The following is a 22326-nucleotide window of genomic DNA, read 5'->3' as shown; positions in this document are numbered from 1 at the left end:
TTTCCATAACATTCTTCCCGTGTTTTATAAAGAAGCAATATACGTCGTACACAAATTTTCTACCCTTTCTTTTAAGTACTACACCAGTTTGTCACGGCATAGTGTATGTTTTATAAAAAATCAACAAACACTCAACAAATAGCAATGGCAACAAAGTCCACAAGCAATTATAACAAATAACTTAACGATTAATAACGATAGACTTTCCACTGTACGCAAGCGTACTTTTGGGAGCAAGCGGAATGAGGGCGCGGTGCGGGACGCAAGGTTCGACTGATCTACCAATAACGCGCTCGATACGATTTCTCCTGCCGTCGCGCCTCACCCTCACCACCAAAGTGATCTAAAATTCGGTTCTGCGCAGTCAAGGTCATTTGCTCACGAAGTTTGCCGATTACTATAATAACATTTTACCGACAATTTAAATTATTGTAGATCCGACTTTATTTATTTGATATAGGTATTTATTACACATTTTTTGACACTTCATTATAATTATATGTATTACATTTGTCATTTCAATAATACCGTATGTGCAATTGCAACATTAATATTCAATAATACCGTTAATATAAATTTAGCAAATTCTACGCGACCATGTATCAATCACAATTGATAATACATTTTTTTGTGCTAAACTAAAATTTGAAAAAACTGGGATCAAAAACCATTTTTCATGCTACACACGGATATATTATTAAGATTACGTTTTTAAAATTACAAATTGCAAGTTTTAACTTTACATTTTGTTAATTTTGCTCCACCAACACGAGTTTGTCTTGCAAGACACGTTTAATACTAAAAAAAAAACCCATTTCGTAAACTCGTATTTACATTCTAGATTCGCTTATTTAAAATGGCAGCATCATTTGTATAAAACTTACAAAGGCATTAACAATTCACATCAGTCTATTATAAAGTTTGGATCGTGCGTCCGTGCTTTTGTCGTGACACTCAATTATTATGACAATTTAAACGTCATATCGTTAGCGTTTATTCTGAAATCGTTCATAAGCACCTGACCATTAGACACACAATCGTTTACAAAATTCTTTTCTCGACCCGACGTAAGGCCGCGCTGAAACAGTTCTCTAGCTGAAGAAATATACTGAATCCAGTACGCTGTTTATGTCGAAGTTACCTTTACTGGGTACTTTTCGAAGCAGATTATTGACTCGTTTCTTGTTAGAAGCACCAGAGTTGCCGTCTTGTAACTCACTGAAACATAAAGAACACAGCTTAGATTGTGTTATATGAGACGCCTTAGTTTTAGACGGCTGCTTGGCTCGCTGGTGTCCATCAAATATGGTAACTACTGCTTGGCCCCAAATGACTTGACGTGTAAGGAAATTGCGTTGAATCGGATTTTTTACGCATTAACTTAGCTAAATTCGCACTGTCCAAATTTCTATATAGTTATAATATTTACAAAACGCGTCAAATACGAAGGTCAGCATGACGGTACCATGAATTTTATTTTACGGCCTTAGGAGGTAGACGTGCATACCGTCCACTCGATGTGGTGATCACGGTCGCTCATGGGCATCAGCAATGGCACAGCTTACCGAAGACAAAACAAACTAGTGTGTTCACGGATTTAATTAAATTTGTGTACAACGGACATAATTCAATAAATTTTATTTTCTGGATTTTTAAAAGTTTTTAAGTGAACCATCTCTATATTAGTTTCCATAAGGGTTACAACAGATTTTAGATTAAAAAAAAATTACATTTCCTAAAATCAGTACAAATATTTGTACCGACAATGTTAAGGAACACAATCTTTTTAGGTTCGCGTGACAATTTGTATGTAGAGTTTGTATGCGGTGTGTAGAGTTTGCTTTCAATTACTTTAAATAATTATAGCAATATGTATTTATACGGCTCTCCCTCTATATTTTTAAGACAGTAATCTTTCCCCAGTATTTGAAGCAGTAAAAGTAATTTTATATAGCTATCAGTAAGGTATTTATTCTATCATATATTTGTTCATCTTACTATCTATAAACTAAATACAAAAATTATATCACTTACGTTTCAGGGTAGCTGAACCTTTGGATAAGAAAATTCGATAAGTCCTCTAAGATAGGCTGAGAATGTAGCGCGACGAATTGTTCCCGACATATCTGTAATTGCACGTTACGTTATTAGCAATCTCATTTGTATACAGGGTGTCCCCACTTTTGTTTGTCAATGTTACAATGCTTAATTACTAATTGCTTAATTAATTATTGCTTAATTACTAATAGCTCATTAAACGTAGTTTTAAAAAAAAATAGAAATCAAGTACAAAATTATGGACACCCGAATCTAACATGTGAGATTTTAATGTCATTAACCCACGAAGCAATAATTGCGTTGGTTCGGGGAGGTCACCATGCTTTGTTGCGTGAGTCACCTGCTCTTTCAGTTTAATTCCTCAACATGTTTTTTTACTTATTTGCAAGATTAAACAGAATAGAAAGCTTTCAAAAACTAAAACCCCCGTCCGTTTTTGTGTTTATGTTATTTAATAAAAATTTAACAAACAAATGGCCGATTTAGATGGATCCCTTTTTTATAAGTATCATTTCAGTAATTCAAGTTAAAAAAATGTTTACTTCGTACTATTTTAAGTGCATTTATGAATGTCAAAATTTTAACATATTTCTGCTTTAATGAGATTAATCGGAATCCGGAATCGCCCGGTAAATCTAGTATGAGCCCTCAAGGTCACTAGAATAATTAGGAAAATTTAGGGATTAATCCCGATTTACAGCTCACGGACATTTTCATTGACAGGAACAATATGTAAAGGAAAATCAACGTATACTGGGTGTTAGGAGACCGCTTACGAAAACAAAGACAGACAATAGTACTAATGACACCTATGATGATGGAACGGAAAAAAAAGTAGATAAGTTAGTTATGTAGACAAATGTAAATAAGTATTTGTGCGATGGCGCGAGTCTGCGCCGTCGGCGCCCGGGCGTTCGTTGATCCAGCTGTTTTTGATTTTGTGTTTCATTGCTGGTTTTTGTTTTTATAATAAAGTAATGTATTTTTTATAAAACTATCCCTTCATTAGGCTGTATAATAACCGGCAAACTTCTTGAGCATTTGTTGACGTAGTGGGGGTAAGTTTGCGCATGGTACACTCACGTGCAAAAACATTACTTACTCTGCGTCATAATGCAATTAAATTATTAAAATCAACATATGTATTTATTTATATATTTATTAGAACATCAACAAAACATATAGGTTAATAATTGTAATAATTTAATCTTGGGGTAAAATAGATATTCCTTCTATTAAGTCAAAACTAGAGCTGTTGCCAGGTCTTGGTTTAGTTGAAGCGAAGCTGGTATTTGTAATTTTTTTTTCGTTATCATAATCTTGACCATCATCGTCATCACTGTTTTCATCACCCGAGTCGCTATCATCGTGATGAGTCGACATAGGGCTCATCGGCGTAGTTTACAACTCGGTCGATTCGGTCTTCTTTTTTGTCTATAATTAATTATTTTTTGAAGATATTCGATTCGTAGTAATCGAATGTTACTTTTTTCATTTACCAGCTTCCGATTATTTTCTGTTCTTTTTTTCCATCTGAAGCCAAGCTCTTTCATAATTCGTCGTAAGCTTCATTCCGAGCCGTTAAAATTTATATCTTCTTTAAATTTTTCGAAGCCTTTCTACGATACGGAGTTTCGCTGCTTGTTATGTAGTTATTATGATTACATCTTTTTATTACAGATTGAACGAAACTATCCATTCCGGTAACTTTCTTCTTCCCTGATCTTTTCTTACCCGGAGTCCGAAACACGGCGAGCAAGCCAGAGCCTTTAGCTTCGTTAGTAATGCACCTAACAGTACTCACTGATGTTTTTGTTGCTTCCGAAGTCTGTTTTAATTTTTCCATATCATTCTTCCCCTGTTTTATAATGAAGCAATATACGTCGTACACAAATTTTCTACCCTTTCTTTTAAGTACTACACCAGTTTGTCACGGCATAGTGTATGTTTTATAAAAAATCAACAAACACTCAACAAATAGCAATGGCAACAAGCAATTATAACAAATAACTTAACGATTAATAACGATAGACTTTTCACTGTAGGCAAGCGTACTTTTGGGAGCAAGCGGAATGAGGGCGCGGTGCGGGACGCAAGGTTCGACTGATCTACCAATAACGCGCTCGATACGATTTCCCCTGCCGTCGCGCCTCACCCTCGCCACCAAAGTGATCTAAAATTCGGTTCTGCGCAGTCAAGGTCATTTGCTCAAGAAGTTTGCCGATTACTATACTAACATGATAGAGCGTAAATAATGCTAATAAAACATTTTCAAAATATGTAAACTATTGTTTCTTTTAGCTGAACTAACAAACACGATGGAGCGTAAATAATGCTAATAAAACGTTTTTAAAATATGATTGATTATTTTTTAAATCAGGTTCGATTTTTATTCCGTCCCATCATCAAAGGTGTCATTAGTACTATCGTCTGTCTTCGTTTTCGGAAGCGGTCTCTTAACACCCTGTATAAGGTTACATATAGTGCGAGTAGCGAGTGCGGGGGCACCTTGTTCATCCGGTGGACGGTGTCGGGGTGCGTCCAGAAGCAGTCGTGCACCGACACGAAGCTGAGGCCGGCGGCCGCGCAGTGCAGCCCCGTCAGCATCATGTGCGTAGAGTCCAGCGAGTGGATGAAGTTCGGCGGGAACGCGTTGCGCTGCTTCATAGTGCACGGGCGTCTGCGGGCACAAGTACGTACAGCTTTTTTTTTTCGCCTACCTACGCCGAAAGTTCGGTTTTCCTCCCGCTGTCAGGGAAGAAAGTCTAAAAAGTAAAGTGTAAATTTTCGATATCGACAAACGCGCGGCACAACCGTCAAGGAAAACACACGGCGTCAGACAAATGCGGGGAGGTGGGCGAAGGTGGGGCGAGCTGTCCCCCGCGCGTCGCCTCTGTCCCCGATGGACATGAACTCGCGCGCATACTATATGTTGTATTCTCGGCAACTTTCGAAGGACGTTATCGATAACATTCTGTACATACATATCGATAACATTCTGAACATGAATGTAAGCGCATCACATAGTAAGAGTAAGGACGCACTGTTGCTGGTCGACGGGCGCGGCGAAGTGCAGGTGCGGCGGCGCGCGCCGGTAGTAGGGCTGCACCACGGGCAGGCCCAGTGACGTCACCCACTCCACGCTCTCGCCGCATACGCCCGATATCACTCTGGAAACACAACGCACTCTGTTCCCAAAATTGTCATACGAACGAATGATTATACTAAGAATTCAAATATTGGCCTAATGTGGTACCGCTTTTTCTCCTTCCCTGGGTGTCGTAACGCCACTAAGGGATTATGCAAGCGTACTACTATACATACTATACAAGAGTACAAACAACCGGCATTTATTGTTAGGAGCGTGTGTTGTAAGCCTACACGGCTAGGTACCACTATCCTACTGATTACTGTCGCGCGACACGCGCGGCACGCGATCTGATTTAAATAGTGGATCTGCCGCTATACAGTGCAATTGAAACATTAATCTCACGTGTCATGGTGGGGGTGGCGATGTGATGTTCTATGGGCTCCAATGAGCACTAGTGTAGTCATTCACCGATTATCATAATGAAAATTACGATGTTATAAATGTCACAATGTATGTTTGTCTTTATACATCGAAATGAAGCAACGAATTAACATGATCTTTTTAAAGTCGTATTATTAGGCCAAATGAGTGACGACTACGTTTTATTGCCAAAAAAAAAAACATTTTATTCCCACGGGCAAGCGAGGCCGCTGGTATCAGCTAGTATACGTATACTGGTAGCAGGATCGCATCTTACTTGGCGCAGTCAGTAAACCAGTCTTGTATTTGTTTGGTGGACGTGAACATCTCCCGGAGGCTGTCGAACGTCTTCGCCGTGAGGTACTGCGAGCACGCCCACACGTGCTCCTTCGGGAAGTCGTCGATGTCTGAGGATAAGAAACCAATCAATCAATGGTTGTCGAAAGAGTGCCGTGTGAACTTTACTAATTAGTTATGAATAAAATGACAAATAGCTAAATGACAAATTTGATAGTTTTAGTATCTTTTGAGAAAAAAATAATTTGTACAATTTATCTATGAAAGCGATTTAGTGAATTCTAAGTTAAGCTATGCAAGGAAAATAATCGCGTTCAAAGACACCCTACATACATGGATATACTACACGTCAGATTTTGAAGTTAATATTTTATTTCTCAGGTCTTTGCAACTATTTCATGTGGTTTCATTCGGATTGTTTTGTATATATCTAGGCTTCTTTAGAAATTAAAGTTAAATAGTTTAGTATACCGATATAAAAGAACACCCTTACGCATTCGAAAGATATTTTCTTACATCCTGTATAATATATGATATTATTATTATATGAGACACCGCCCAAAACTCGTCATTACGGATCCTCCGGATTCATTAACAGTGCTTTAAGGTACCACAAGTACCGGTCACCGTCCTCGCCGGACCCGTCGGTATGTCGATCCGGTGGTAGATTCTGCGAAGCACTGCTCTTGCTAGGGTCAGTGTTAGCATCACTTCGGTTTGAGCCCCGTGAGCTCACCTACTAGTTAAGGTTACGCTGAAATCGCCTCTCAAGGCTATCAGCTTAGGTAGGAAAAAAAAGAAGAGACACCAACCTTTGAGTTGCTTAGCGATTTGCAGTCTCGCGCCGAATTTCGTGACGCCGTATACGGTCGTCATCACGGTTTGCTTGATGACCTTCCGACGGACGAAGTTCTCGAGTATGATCGCCGGCCCCACGCCCGCCGCCGCGTCGCGCGCCCTCATCTCCTCCACCTGTCCCGGTATTATACTGGGTGTTAGGAGACCGCTTCCGAAAACGAAAATTTTGTAGCTACAAAGTTGTAAATTTTGGAGAGCGCGGTATCAGCGCCGCGCCCGGGCGTTCGTTGGTCCGAGCATCGGCTGTTGTTGATTTTGTATTTCATTGCTGGGTTTTTTTTTTAGTAAAGTAATGTATTTTTTATAAAACTATCGTTTTATTTAGCTGTACTAACGCGATGGAGCGTAAATAATGCTAAAAAAACGTTTTAATATTATTGTTTTTTAATTTAGGATCGATTTTTTTTCCGTCCCATCGTTAAAGTTGTCATTAGTACTATCGTCTGTCTTCGTTTTCGGAAGCGGTCTCCTAACACCCAGTATAGGAAAACACATAATTTTGATATAAATTAAAAAATATCTTTTATTAATTACGATGAATGGTGATATTTACGGGATGATTGAGATTGGTGGTAGAACCTCTTTATGAGTCGGCACGGGTGGGTGCGACCATCCTGCCTATTTCTGCCTGTGAAGCAGTAATGCGTTTCGGTTTGAAGGCTGAGGCAACTGTCGTAACTATACTGGGACCTAAGAATTTATATCTCAAGATCAGTGGCGGCATTTACGTTGTAAATGTCCATGGCCTCCAGTGACCACTTAACACCAGGTGGGCTGTGAGCTCGTCCGCCCATCTAAGCTATAAATAAATACTAATATTATAAAGAGGAAAGATTTGTTTGTTTGTTTGTTTCGAATAGGCTCCAAAACTACTGGACCGATTTGAAAAATTATTTTTCCATTAGAAGCCCACATTGTCCCTGATGAACATAGGCTACTTTTTTTTTTTTGGTTTCATGTGTTTTAATGTTTCCGAAGCGAAGCGAGGGCGGGTCGCTAGTAAATAAATATAACTACTAGCTGTACCCGACCGCTTTGCTGGGCATTTAAAGTTAACTTTATTATTTCTCACCCCCACAAAGATTCTCATCATTAACGCCCCCGCAACTAGTGTAGGGAGTCCAACATTCATATAAATATTAGCCTATCCATTAAGTACATTTTCTACATGGATACCAAGTTTCAAGTCAATCGGATGCACGGTTCAGTAGTTATAACGGAACATCCATAAAAACCACTGTAGATTTATATATTAGTATAGGTATAGATTAAATTGGGCTGCGAGGGACCACGCGCGGTACGTACCAGTGCCGCGACGGCGCTGTACACGTCGCACGGGCGGTCCCCGGGCGCCAGGTTGACGGCGGCGGCACCGGCCTCGTCTCCCCCGAGCGCGGCGTAGTGCTGCAGTCCATTGCACGAGCCGTCCTGATGCACCGGGAACCCGCACATGTACTCTGCAACACACACAAGAATATCGAGCACAAACGACTTTTTGGCGGGAACGTGAGGAGTGAAGTTGTGTGATTTTTGTCTATTTAGTGTTTCTTCAGGTTTAAATGTGTAATAACGGTGGTTTATTAACTGTTTAATATCTCTGAAAGTGCACAAATGTGGGAAAATGAAACAAAGCCGCTGAACTTAGCTCCTCGGGATCCTCCAAAAAGTCCACTGAAAAGTCTCAGTAAATAACCACCATTCTACTGAGATTATATTTCATCCCATATCATCTTATTTCATTTAATTTCATCCCAGTTGATTAATGTCTCAAATTAATCATCTTCATTTCATTTAATTTATCTCCATATTATCATTTTTCATAAAAATAAGAATATAAATTAAAATAAGACATGACTTAAAGGTCTTAGTTACCAGGTCATAAATTCCCTTAAAAAAAATCGAGCACAAACATTACAGTCCCCGTCGATAAATATTGCAGCACATCGACCGTGGGAAAGAGACGGTTAGTTTTTGTTTTATAGAGGGTTATCTCTGTCGCACATTACCTAATTGAATATCATTCGTTGCACACAGGTAACGATCTAGGAAAACAAAATTAGACGACCGTCTTTTTCTAAATATCGATTTGAAATATTTATCGCCTGGTACTGTACATTTTTTATGTAATGAAAATTGATACATTTTACTTCCAGAGGAAAGAGAAGGGGCCACGAACTAACGCTCTCACTCAGTCAGTCACGGTATTGGTTTAAAAGTGTAGATTTATTTTACCTTCAGGATTAGGTGAGCGGACTGCATTAGCTATTTCTATGCAGCAGGCGAGGGTTTGCCAAGGCTCCTCCGATTTGGTCCACCATCCTTTGCCCTCTAGCGGATTATCAGCAGAGTCCAAAAACATGTCCGTTATACTTTCTGCGTATTCCAATCTAAATAAGAAAATGAACTAATATAGTTCATATTTTGTTGCTCACTTCAATTACGTTGAATAAATAAAATTTACCATTTCGAAGTGTTTTTTATTGACTGGCACTCTTACGAGTCTACACACTGTTCTAATAAAAAATTTCCATCCTGAAGTAATTGTTGGAATTCAATTGAATTTTCAGCCTCGTGTTTCAATATGGGCGGCAACATTAACGTTGTTAAATTGACTAGTGGTCCCCCGGTAGTCGAAATTCGACTTTAATTAATTGAAATTATATTCTATTGTCAAAGATACTACTTAATCTAAGATAAGATAATACTTCTATAATCACAGAAATCGCCAAGACTACACTTTAGACAAATATTAATAAAGACAAACAATATTTAATCTATTCTCAATTTGACCACAGACTTTATGCAATAAGAAAAGTTTGACATTAAGCAAATAGTATGCATGCGTGTGTCAAATACATGGTAGTGTGTGTAATGTTTTTTTTAAATTGATTTAATGTATTTTTTATGCGTAATTTAAAAAAATATAAAGATTCTGCACTCCTTCTCTATATTCTCTATAAGTGTGGAAAATTTCATACTTCTCGGTCAGCGCAATTTTCGTAAAAGGAGGTACAAAGTTTTTGCATCACGTATTAATTAATATATAAATAAAAAAATTAATATAATATTATATAATAACAACTTCTCGGGATCCTCCAAAAAGTTCACTGAAAAAATCTCAGTAAATGACCACCATTTTACTGAGATTATATTTCATCTCATATCATCTCATCTCATTTCATTTTATTTCATCCCAGTTGATTAATGTCTCAAATTAATCATCTTCATTTCATTTCACTCCATATTATCATTTTTCATAAAAATAAGATATGACCTAAAAGGTCTTAGCTACCAGGTCATAAAATCCCTTTAAAAAAAAAAGAGGGGAGGATAGCTACCTCTGTTGTATGGTGCTCTTCTTCAGCGCGCCCGTGAGGTTGACGGCGTGGAGCTTCAGCCACCTGAGGCCGTCCGGTCCCAGCGGGCGCGGCTGCGCGAACCGCAGCAGGGCGCGCTGCGCGTCGGCGCCGAGCACGGACACGTGCGGGCCGCACGCGTACACGCGCCCGCGGAAGTCCATGTTGTGCGGCAACCAAAACGTGCGCTCTCTGCGTCGGTTCAAACACACAATTTATAGTTTGATCACGGCCATTTGCAATCCCTGGATTTTTTTCACCTATTTTAGTTAAGACGATCCATAAATTACGTCACACGAATTTTAGGACTTTTGAACCCCTCCTCCCTTTTTGTCACAGGTTGTCCAATTTTTATACCCCCCCCTCCTATGTGACATCAAACATTTTTCAATTTATGCTTGTAAATTAAATTATAAGTTAAATGACGTTGCATGAGAGATAATCTCATAGCGAGAATGCTAAATTATTAATAACTAGTTCAAGTTCGCAGATTTTTAAAGTTTTTTATTCACATGTAAGCTTCGCGTTTTAATATTTTAAATTTTAACATGTGACGTCACAAAACTATTAACCCCTCCATGCCGCTTGTCACACTATGTCACATTTCGGTGATACCCCCCTCCCCATCAACGTGTGTAGTAATTTATGGATGACCCCTTATTTTGATAACCTACTTTGGAATATGGAGGGTCGAGTTAACGATGTTTTTATTTATTTAAATCCAACACAACGTTATACATTATAGAAGTTCAATGTTTATAGTAAGCTTAGATTTCGCATCGACAAAAATTTGTCGTCATGTCTATTAAAAAAAAACGTGTGCAATTCACACGTGGTAGAAGTAAAACCTTCAAAAATTAAAATACAATTATCCTAAATGTCTAAGTATATGTAAAATTTTGTTAATAGTAAATAATTGTAAATCATCTTTTATAGTATGAGGTAGCGCCCTCTGTGAATTGATATATTAACTTCTTAAATTAAAATTCACTACAAGGGGTTTCATACACACATTAGTATTAAAAAATCTCATAGAAGGCGCTGAATTAAAAAAACTACACTGAGAACATCTGTGTTCTATCTCATTCTCTCGCTGAATCCTATACATTTTATGTGTTTTTGTCTCTATGGACTTATTTTTTCGTTTCATCGAGTTTGAAATCACGATTCTAAAGAAGTCACTTCAAAAAAAATTTTTTTTTTTTTTATTTATTAAAAAGAGGACGTACTTACCTAAAATAGTTGGCAAGCGAGAGCTTGTAGAGCATGTCGCACCACAGCGAGTGCATCTCGGCCCGCGCCCGGTTGATCGTGAGCCGCCGCTTGAAAGCGCTCATGCCGTCTGCCCCTTTGTCTTGGAACTGCGACGTGTCCAGGGACGACGCCGGCGGAGGTATGTCCAGCTTCTTATTGCCGCCGGACCTGGGAGGAACGTTATTTATTCTTAAACCAATTTGATTCTGAATGTCTCCAACAAAGTCGTCGTGGTCTAAGGTTAAGACATCCGGTGGATTCGTATTGAGTGATGCACCGGTGTTTGAATCCCAAGCGGGTACCAATATTTCTAATGAAGTACGTACTTAACAAATCACGATTGAATTCCACAGTGAAGGAATAACATCGTGTAATAAAAATCAAACGCACAAAATTATAATTTGCGTAATTACTAGTGGTAGGACCTCTTGTGAGTCCGCACGGGTAGATACCACCACCCTGCCTATTTCTGCGTTGTAGATGTTTATGGGCTCCAGTATTTTAACATATAATTAGAGAGAGAGAGAGAGAGAATACACTTTATTGCACACCAAAACACAATTTACATCCAAAAACAATCAAAAAAAGCAGATACATTTGTACAATAGGCGGTCTTATCGCTAAAAGCGATCTCTTCCAGACAACCGTTAGTTAATTAGTTCTATTTTAACATAAAAATTCGAAATTTGTTATGTTATAGTGTAGTACATATAAGTCATGTAATTTCTAATAATAAAGGAGTATTAAACCAACACTCGGACAAGACAGTTTACATTCGAACTAGAAACTCCCTTCAATATATCGCAAAATGCGGTTGAATTTATGTTTACAATCGTTATGTTAAACTTGCATCTTAACTTTGAATATGAATAAAAATGAATACTTATATACAATGGAATCCTCTTTTGCTAAACTGAATGTCACAAAGGGAAGAGTACAAGGACTGTTCTCAACATTCAAACAAAAAAAAAACAATTATGTACTTAAACATTTACTATATTTACTAACTCAAATTTTATGTTGTAGCTTAACTTAAGCTAACATTAGTAAGTTATTACACAATATGAGTGACTACTTACCTAAATATTTGAAGCTGTAAGTCGAGTATCCTTGTGTTGATAACCCAGGGCACTTCTCCAAGTTGATTGAGGCTGTCCAACACAGGGTACAGGGATTGCTTAGGAGCTTCCTCGATGCGTTTCCATTGATTCATTATATAATGAGGCATCCTGGACGCATGATAAATTACTGTTAATATCCGTTGTAATTTTGAAACGTTTAACACCGTGTCTGCGCCAGTCACTCATCAATAACTTAAGGAAATTTATTAATATATTCCTTTTAATACTGTATAAACTATTATATGTATGTATGTATGTATAATTATATGTATGTATGTATGTATAATTACATGTATGTATGTATATACCTTTTTTGTGTATTTATTTGTAACTTAATATAAATTTCATTGCACCTACCACTATTCACTCTGCACTACCTTTGGTTGACTGGTAGAGAATGCCTTAGGCATTAAGTCCGCCAATGTAAATTTTACATGAAGTGTAATAAATAAAATAAATAAAAAAATCACTGTGTGTAGTACAGTATATTCACAACTGAATGAAATAATCAATATGGTCATTATTACAGGCTAAATGTTAAACTGTCAAGTTGTTGTTAAAAATTATTTCAAGAAACAACAATAATAGCATCAAATATATATAATGATATGGAATATTCTAAAATGTATGAACAATAATAAATAAAAAACTAAATTTCGTAAAATACTAAGAAAACAAAATTTAAAAACTTTAATCTCCTTTTTAAATGATTACTTTATAAAGTTTTATTGAATTATGTAAAACTGAACTTCTCTTTTTTCTGACTGAGACAGGTAAGTGAATCTGTTGTTCTGTGGTTTTAAATTTAAATACTAAAGGTTCTTCTTTACATATATTATATATAAAATTATTTAAACTATAATGAGTACATATGATATTAGTGGTTGAAGTTGACACTAAGTAACAGTAAAATGATCAGTTAAGGTATTTGTGTTTAGGTGCAACAGTGACCTGATGAGCGACGTCCTGGTGAGCAGGTAGGCGCCGGCGTCGGGCGCGGCCCAGGGCGCGGGCGGCGCTGCGGCGGGCACGAGCGCGGCGCGCAGGCGCAGGCCGGGCCGGGCCGCGCCCTCCCACACGCGGCACAGCGCGGGGTGCGGCTTCAACTCCAGCCGCACGGCGCGACCCCACGGCCGGTGCACCTTGTACACCGCTGGCAGCTTCTTGCTGTAAACAAGTCTACCTCGTACTTCATACTTTTACTGGTGGTAGGACTTCTTGTGAATCCGCACAGTTAAGTACCACGACCCTGCCTATTTCAGCCGTAAAGCAGTAACACGTTTCGGTTTGAAGGATAGGGCGGCTGTTCTAACTATACTTTTTTTTCCTACCTAAGCTGAGAGGCTATATCAGCGTCACCTTAACTAGTAGGTGAGCTCACGGGCTCAAACCTGATGACGTTGCTAACACGAACCCTAGCAAGAGTCGTGCTTCGCAGAATCTACCACTGGCTCGGAAACGCGACCCACTGAGAAGATCCGGCGAGAAACTCAGTTGACTGTATCTGAGGGTTTATCTATATTAATACCTTAGAACTCATCTACCTACATCTCAAGGTAGGTGGCGACATTTAAGTTATAGATGTCTACAGACTCCGATAAACACTTGACACCAGGTGGGCTGTGAGCTCGTCCAACCATCTATACAACAAAAATAAAAATAAATAGACATCCCATTTTTTTATTGATTAGATGGGTAGACGAGCTCAAAGGCCACCTAGAGTTCAGTGATTTATGGAGCCCATAGATATCAACAATATAAATGCCGCCACCTACCTCGAGACATGAGTTCTAGTCTCAGTTTTTACCATACAACGGCTACCCCACCCTTCAAACCCAAACGCATTACTGCTTCACAGCAGAAATAGGCAGGGTGGTAGTCCTACCCCTGCAGACTCACAGGAGATGCTTTCATCGATAATTACACAAGATATACTTTTTGCGATAATTTCTAGTACATATTTTTGTTACCGTGGAAGTCAATCATGTACACATAGGTACATAGGTATTTTATTAGAAAATTTAGGCTGAGGGATTCGAGCACCAGCACAGTCGCATTGCTTGATAAGAATGCGTCTGCACTAGGCGACTTATCCTTTCAACCGCGACGACTTCATTAAAGAGTTTTTATTGACATGACATTGCTTAGTATTATGGAGAGTGCACTTAAGTTAACAAACAACGGATATTAGGATTTTTTTAAAACATGTTAAGTACGTAATTCCTAAAAAAAAAAAGTGAGCCATCACAGGACGCCTGGCAGATGTGAAACATCGACATTATTTTGTAAAAGTAATATGCAGAAAAGAACAGATTGTGATAGGAATTAAATATGTCATAATGATAAATAAAATATTACGAAAAACTAATTTGTTTTCAAGTAAAACACAGGTTATGTGTACTGTAGTAAACAACACTGTATACACTACGGACTATACACTATAGGTATCCGAGCTCAATGTAGCGAGAGAGATGGCTTAACGCCGGATCGAGTGGGAGAGAATCGCACAGTCGATTGCGCATGGCGACGCGTCGCCACGGCATGCGTCGCCACGCCAGAAATCGGTTTTACGTGCGGCTATAGATATTTCACATCAAAAACATTTGTTCGCGGCATTTACGTTTTCAGGCGTCGTTCTACAGGGCCACATCCGACATCACTTTACGACACTTCGATTGTTTTGCTTCGTAATAGCATTCTACGATCGCGCCACATTTGCATGAACATGATATTAAATTGTAAAATAAGCTCTGGTAAGTCCACACGGGATGAAAAAATAACAGAAAAATGAAATTACCCATAAATAAAATACTTACACGTTTGCTTTGGCTTTGAACAAGTTCACATCAATTTTTACATCATTTATAATAATATTATACAGGAACTTTCCTATGTTTTGTCTTATTTCCATCGGCCATGGTGTTTCTGCCATATCCTACAAATTAGCAAAAAAGATAAATTAAATTAAAAAATTCTGTGACTATTTCTGAGGGAAAAATATACAGGTCAAAGTCTTTATTGAGTTGGTGATGTCCAGTAACCAATTTACACCAGATGCTCCATGAGCTCGTTAAACGACAGAAACAATTACAAGGTATTTAATTGCAGCAAATATAAATGTAAAACTTACTAAACTAGGTCCTCCCCTGTACTTGTGTAATAAAGCCTGCCACACTTGGCGACCGTTGTAAGGAAGACCCGAGTCGTCCACAGAATGTCTGTTCACATACCAGTCGCAATATTTCTCGTATATTTGCTGTATTTTTTGCAGGACACCGTTTCTACTGTATTGTTCTATTTGATACCTTAAAGTTATATAATTAATATATATACATTTCGTGATTATTTTTTAACAAAAAAATAATAATATATTTCTTTTATTACAAATTATACAAATAACTTCAGTATTAGTAGTTGCAAATGTAGTAAACGAAAAGATTATATACATTTAAAAACGTTAAAATTTCTTTTTTCAATATATTCTTAATTTATAAATTTGTTGTTTTTCATAACAAATATTATTCTCAATAAATATAAATTTATTTAATAATGTTTAAAAGTAAAAAGTAATCTATAAAAATATGTTATCAATAGATTGATTATTCAGGAGAAGATTTTATTCATTTAAATTATGGAGTACTTTTTTTTATAGTCATTAACAACTATTTATAAGGAATGAATATAAGATATGAATAAGGAAAGAAATGAATATAAGAAAGATTTAAAATAAATTTAATAATTGTATCAAAATTGTCTCCTATTTAAATATAGATATTATAAGAATAACAATTATTTCATTGATAATATAAAAACAAATTGACTAACTAAAACTAGACGAGATAAAATTTCAGATCTACTGTCTGAATCAATTATGAGATGATTAGTTTTTTAACATATTTTCCTATTTTTTCTTAAAACCAATTAATGATAGATGTGAAAATTTTACTACTAATAAAAATGCACTCACTTTTGATATACTAGACTACCCAACTCGCGCTGTAAAACTTTCAGTGTGGGACTGTACGTTTCGCTCCCATCCACCAATTTACTTATTTCAGACATCACCAGTTCTACGAATTGATCCACCTTTAATAAAAAAATAATTAGTGTAATAGCTAAGGTTAAATACCTAATTCAATTAGCATTAACTTTAGTTGCGAAATAGAAATTACCTCCAACACTTTCAGATAAGGGTACAGAGAAATAGCTGAATGTGAAGCCTTACTCTGTGATTTCAAGGTTCCAATATTGCGAACAAAAGCTTCTTTAATAACAACACGCCACTCGTTTTCGATCTCTTGTAGCTTCTCACGCTAAGCAATACAAATAAATTAATTAAAAAATATAGACTAATATAATAATAAAATATAGACATATTAAAAAAATATTTAAAATCAACTTCAATAGCACAAACATAAAAATGAGATTAACTTGAAAATATACCCTTTCAAACTAAAATATAACTTTCAAAATCGGTCAGATATTACACATAAATATAATCTGTGAGCCCGCATAAAAAGACAGTCTAAGGACTTTTTGGCGGGAACGCCAGGAGTGGAGTTGTGTGATTTGCTTTATTTTGTCTATTTAGCGTTTCTTCAGGTTTAAATGTGTAATAACGGTGGTTGGTTTATTAACTGTTTAATATCTGTGAAAGTACTTCTCGGGATCCTCCAAAAAGTCCACTGAAAAAATCTTAGTAGATGACCAACATTTTACTAAGATTTTATTTCATCCCATATCATCTCTTTTGATTTAATTTCATCCCAGTCGATTAATGTCTCAAATTAATCATTTTAATTTCATTTCACTCCATATTATAATTTTTCATAAAAATAAGAATATAAATTAAAATAAGACATGACTTAAAGGTCCTAGTTACCTGGTCATAAATTCACTTAAAAAAAAAGGCAGTCTAACTTAAAACTACCTTCTTTTCTGAAATCGATTCAATAGGCATAGGTTAATTGATTAGTAAACAAATTTTAAACTTACACAAAACTGAACAGTCTTTGACTCGACATCTTTGACGTTGATGTTCTCAACTTCGATTTCTCCTTTCAGTTCTACCTGTATTTGCTCTTTGACTTTCTGTAGCATCTCTTCACGCGACAGTAATCCTTCGGACGGTGATTTTAATAGGCCTAATCTATTTTCAACATTGTTTAGTTTGAGTTTCTCAAGTAATGTACATTCGTAGTCTAGTATTGGAGGCGTGTATTGCGGCTGGAACCCCGGTTGTATTCGCTGTATCGCGCTCAGTACAGTTTCATGTTGATCATGTTGAAATGTAGTTTTGTCCATGAGATCGTTTAAAGATATGCCCTGTTTGCAGAATTTGATTTTAACATTTAATAGACTGCTTTATTTCCTTTTAGAAATAAGACTACAGTGAAAGTTCCTTATTCGCGGTTCCTATATTCCTTTATTTCAATATTCGCGGATTAAAAGAATGCGACCCAATTCCCTTATTCGCGGCTTAAGATGTCTTTATACGCGAATCTAATCGGCACATACACATTGATAAAAAGGATTTCAATATCCCATATGTAGGTATTCAACCGAATATCTTTTGTAAATGCGTCTGCCTTCAAATGGACTAATAAGTAAGTAAAATAGACCTTATCACAACTATGCCTAAAGCATGTTTTTTTTTGTCACCTAGGCAAGTATCCCGTATAATCCCATATACGTAAATTGCCATTCTATATTTACGGTTCCTGTATTCGTGGTTTTACGGAACATATACCCCACGAATAAAGAGCTTCTACTATATATATATATACGAACCATCTCTTGCATTCGATTGTGATAGAAGTGAAGCAATGTACTCTTATTGTCATTGGCACTCTGCTCTATGCATTCGAAGACTGCCGCAAATGTCTGCGCGTCAGGTTGAATGTTATCCTTTGTCATATATGAAAGCAATTCTTTTACGTCTTCAAGCATTCCCTTTAAACAAAATAATTTAGGCAAATAAGAAAAGCAATTTTTTTTTTTTTTTTTTATTGCTTTGATGGGTGGATGAGCTCACAGCCTACCTGGTGTTAAGTGGTTACTGGAGCCCATAGACATCCACAACGTAAATGCGCCACCCACCTTGAGATATAAGTTCTAAGGTCGCAAGTATAGTTACAACGAATATTCGAATATTGCAATCACTTGAATTAATCATTTAGCCCTTCTTTGTATCACTTGTAAAACTCAACAATGGAAGACATTTTCAGAGGTAATGGCGCAGAGTGAGAAAGAGACAGTACCAATATCTTATGCAGAAGATTTGATAAAACTATGCAGACTATTTCAGATGGTAGCCAATAGTAAAATACTTATAATCTATAAACAAGACTATTTGTTGTTTAAATTACTTAGATGGGTGTGTGTGTTAAGTGGTTACCCGAGTACAACTTAACTACCCCTATTCATATTGAGACATGAGTTCTAAGTCTCAGATCTATAGTATAATGGTTACCCTACTTTAGAATGCATAGTAACAATGTTCATCTGTCTATTTATTCTGATGGTAGGTAGTCTTGCAACACGACCTACTACCTAAGTATTCACAAGTTATGAAGTCTTAAGGACCTAGTAAAAAAATACTACCACCTAAGAAACATAAAAAACGTTTCCCTTACGTACTAAATAGCCTGCCTCTGATTATAAGGCACAAGACTAACAGAAAGATATTCAAAGGAAGAAAAAATCTAATAAAATAAATTTCATATGTCTTCAGTAACATGTAGAAAAATCTCTTGGTCTACCACATTGTGTAAATTACCTCAAAGACTTATTGAACTACAACAAAATAAAGTATTATAGGCTATCCAACATGCTAGCAATTTGTTTAGATAAATCTAATGTAAACTAATTAGGACTCACCATTTTTGCATATCCATGTAATAAGGTGTTATATATCTTGACATCTGTCACTTTTGGTTGATTCGGTTTGGTGCTTTTACGCCTATAGTGTAATAATACTCGTCGGCCCTAGAAATAATAATTTATTCAATTTATAATCAAGTTAAAAACTAATTATGTATCCTCAAAGCATATGTTGGTTATTGCATTAATGATGTCAAATGAGATTTAAATGTGAATCTTTTATTTTTATAATTAGATACAACAATATTTTTCTATTACATTGGCATGCTATTTGTATCCTATAACAGATTTAAACAAACAAATTAAACTACTGATATATATAACAATAATGATGATATTTTGATTTAGATTGATAATACAACAAATACTGATTAAAATTTTTATTATTTAATTAAAATTAAATGTTTATTTATGTTTGTGATGTTAAAATATAAGTAAGGTCGACATAATAATGGCTTGTTATTATTTAGAGAAATTATTTTGAATAAGCGAAAACGTGAGGACTCTGTGTGCGTGGGTACATTGGTGATGGCTGATGAGGGGCTGCGTCGTAACCATTACCTCATTTATCATGTGCAGTGAACATAACAGCTGCAGATGTGAAATAAAAAGTTTCTGAAATGCTTCTTGCTTCCCTCGTTGCTCCAACTGTTTTATATCTTGTTTCATGTTTGATTCTTTCAAAGCTCTACGTTTTTCACGGCTGGCTTTCTTTTTTTCCTTAATAGCTTTTGTCCTATAATGTTAAAATTTTACAAATGAAGGTGTGCTTTCATTAATCAATTTTTTTTTAATTAGATGGACGTGTAATCTAATATTCTACTTATTGTTACTGGGGCTTATAAACGTTAAATCTGAATTCCAGCATCTTGAAACTTAAATACAAGTCTAAATTCTATAATATCTTTTCTAGACTTCAAAATGAACTCAAATTTCTAAATTTGGTGGGTTTCATCTCAACACATCATGTATTTTACAAACTCAAAGTAAAATATCATAAAAATTGAACAAATATAACATGAGATTCAGTCTTATGATCGAAAGATTGCTTGACATTGATTGCGAAATATTAATTAACTTACGCGGCTTTTACATTCAAAGACTTGGCTTTTGTGGGACCCAAATGATCAAGCTCAAAACACTCTTTGATTTCTCCATCGCTATGTAAGGGACCTTCATCATACAAATCTTCTAAGGCAGGATGTAAGTCTTGTCCTCTAAAAAGAAAAAATAGTACTTGCTCAATTAAGCAGTTTACCCCGAAATGATATATGACCTCAAATAATTGTATTTTTAAGCAATATTATGCTTATTTCCCCTGTTAATTACTGTATGTTTCACTATTTTACTTTTTTATATTGTATTGTATTTTTGTTGTTTTCACATTTCTTCAAGACATAAAAAATAAAAATGAGATAGAATACTTAGAATCATTAGTCCTAATGAATGAAATTTATAATTAAGTTCATTTTACAACTCTCTCTAGATTTGGTTAGTAAGTTACTAATCCTGACTACTGTACCACAGGCTCCTGGTTCATTACCAGGTGAGAGTCAGTATCTCTTTGAAAGATATTTGGAAACTAGGTCTGGGTTTTTTTCTGACTGATCTCTGAAATGATCAGTTTACCTGACCAAATAATGTGTATTATTTAATTACAAATTCAAATATACAGTCTTCAAGATTTCAGTTTTACTCTATTCCCTCACAAATAACTTTTAATTGCATAACCTGGTATTCAATTTCACTTTTGATATTTATTTATAAGTTTAGAATACTTACTGTAAACTAGTGATTTGTGACATTAAGTGGTGGTCATATCTGTCTAAGTGGTTATCTACAAAAAATTCTTTGAATGCTGCATGTGGACTTTTTATATCATTTCCAATTTCACTTTTCATCTGGAATTCCTGAACAACACCTTCGTTGATTGCGTAGCTCAAATCACTTAAACGTTGATCATATAATGTGGCTTTCCTAAAGTTATGGTAACTGTCCCTCACCATGTCAATGAACTGTCTCTTTTTGAATTTCTCTTCTAAATTAGTGATTTTATGATGGGTATATATCAAAGCGCATTTATCATCTTCCAGTGAAACCAATTTAATATTGTCGGAAGAGTTGTTCAAGATTTTTTCACGTACTCTTTGTAGTAATTCGGTGTCTAGTTGTACATTCACTGGTTTCTTAGGTTTTGTTGTTAGTTGGTGGAGCTGTCCTAGAGATACTGGACTGGCAGCCAGTTTAGACAAGTGAGCTGCATGTAATTTACTTATAGATACTTGCATTTCTGTCATCGCTTTGTCACCAACTGAAAAATATTCAAATTTTTTTTTACACAACAATTTTAATTTCATTTTTAAAACAGTTTTTTTTAAATGGAATTAATCATGAATAATATGGTATTGTTTTCAGATGTAATAGTCCTATTAAATATTCTAATGGCTCTAATAAAAATAATTAAAAAAATCATTTGTTATGTATTAGAACATTGCAACAAACCTTCAAGAACTTCGCCATACTTTTTATAGCCTTTGTGTTTCGCCTTTTTTTTCTGTGACCTCAATATGCTTGCAGTTTTTGTAGATTGATGTCGTACAGAAAAAATGTTTTCTGGAACACAACATTGACGTTATGCAACAAATAACCTAAACACATCGACAATGTTTATGTTTATTTTTTCTTCTAAATATATTTTTTTATATTGGTATAAGTACAATACCTGCATAGTTTCGGCCTAATAATATTTTCCGACAAAAGGAACATGTGATATTCGATGTTATGATTGTAGTCGTAGAATTATTTGGTGGGAAAACGGAAGTGCCATGTAGAGAACTCTGATATAAGCTTCTAGCACTTATAAGTCTATGCATTGTTCCTGCTGTAATTCAAATACATTAATTTATATTGCAAAACATGCCGACTGTTAGAAAACCACGTGAGAATAAAGTTTTTTTTTTACTTTGGATTGTTTACAATTTGACATTGA

The 22326-nt window shown here is 36.0% G+C and overlaps 1 protein-coding gene across 1 annotated transcript; it reads right to left on the bottom strand.

Annotated features, from left to right (window-relative positions):
- Positions 1 to 406: 406 nt before the first annotated feature.
- Positions 407 to 22326, bottom strand: mtRNApol (mitochondrial RNA polymerase). Its single transcript, XM_028173409.2, has 24 exons — positions 22060 to 22326; positions 21840 to 21950; positions 21120 to 21648; positions 20420 to 20554; positions 19899 to 20073; positions 19335 to 19442; positions 18246 to 18407; positions 17451 to 17780; positions 16628 to 16768; positions 16423 to 16541; positions 15586 to 15760; positions 15272 to 15390; positions 13407 to 13622; positions 12414 to 12563; positions 11314 to 11502; positions 10063 to 10272; positions 8957 to 9111; positions 8030 to 8181; positions 6679 to 6838; positions 5847 to 5976; positions 5103 to 5228; positions 4567 to 4738; positions 2035 to 2126; positions 407 to 1218 (listed from the first exon to the last, which is right to left on the bottom strand). Exons 1-24 carry the CDS (start codon positions 22208 to 22210, stop codon positions 1092 to 1094), a joined length of 4134 nt encoding a protein of 1377 aa, XP_028029210.2. The 5' UTR covers positions 22211 to 22326; the 3' UTR covers positions 407 to 1091.

The sequence above is a fragment of the Bombyx mandarina genome, chromosome 03, assembly GCF_030267445.1.
Source record: "Bombyx mandarina strain Sakado chromosome 03, ASM3026744v2".
NCBI classification, from domain to species: domain Eukaryota; kingdom Metazoa; phylum Arthropoda; class Insecta; order Lepidoptera; family Bombycidae; genus Bombyx; species Bombyx mandarina.
This window is presented reverse-complemented; position numbering and strand designations above follow the sequence as displayed.

Excerpts from the sequence above, each read along its gene's own strand:
- mtRNApol (XM_028173409.2), bottom strand. The coding sequence starts at position 22,210 with ATGCATAGACTTATAAGTGCTAGAAGCTTATATCAGAGTTCTCTACAT. Across the intron at positions 16,542-16,627 it reads CTTATCTGAAAGTGTTGGAG|GTGGATCAATTCGTAGAACT; the intron begins GTAATTTCTATT and ends TTTTTATTAAAG. Across the intron at positions 13,623-15,271 it reads TTCAAAGCCAAAGCAAACGT|CAAGAAGCTGCCAGCGGTGT; the intron begins GTAAGTATTTTA and ends ACTTGTTTACAG.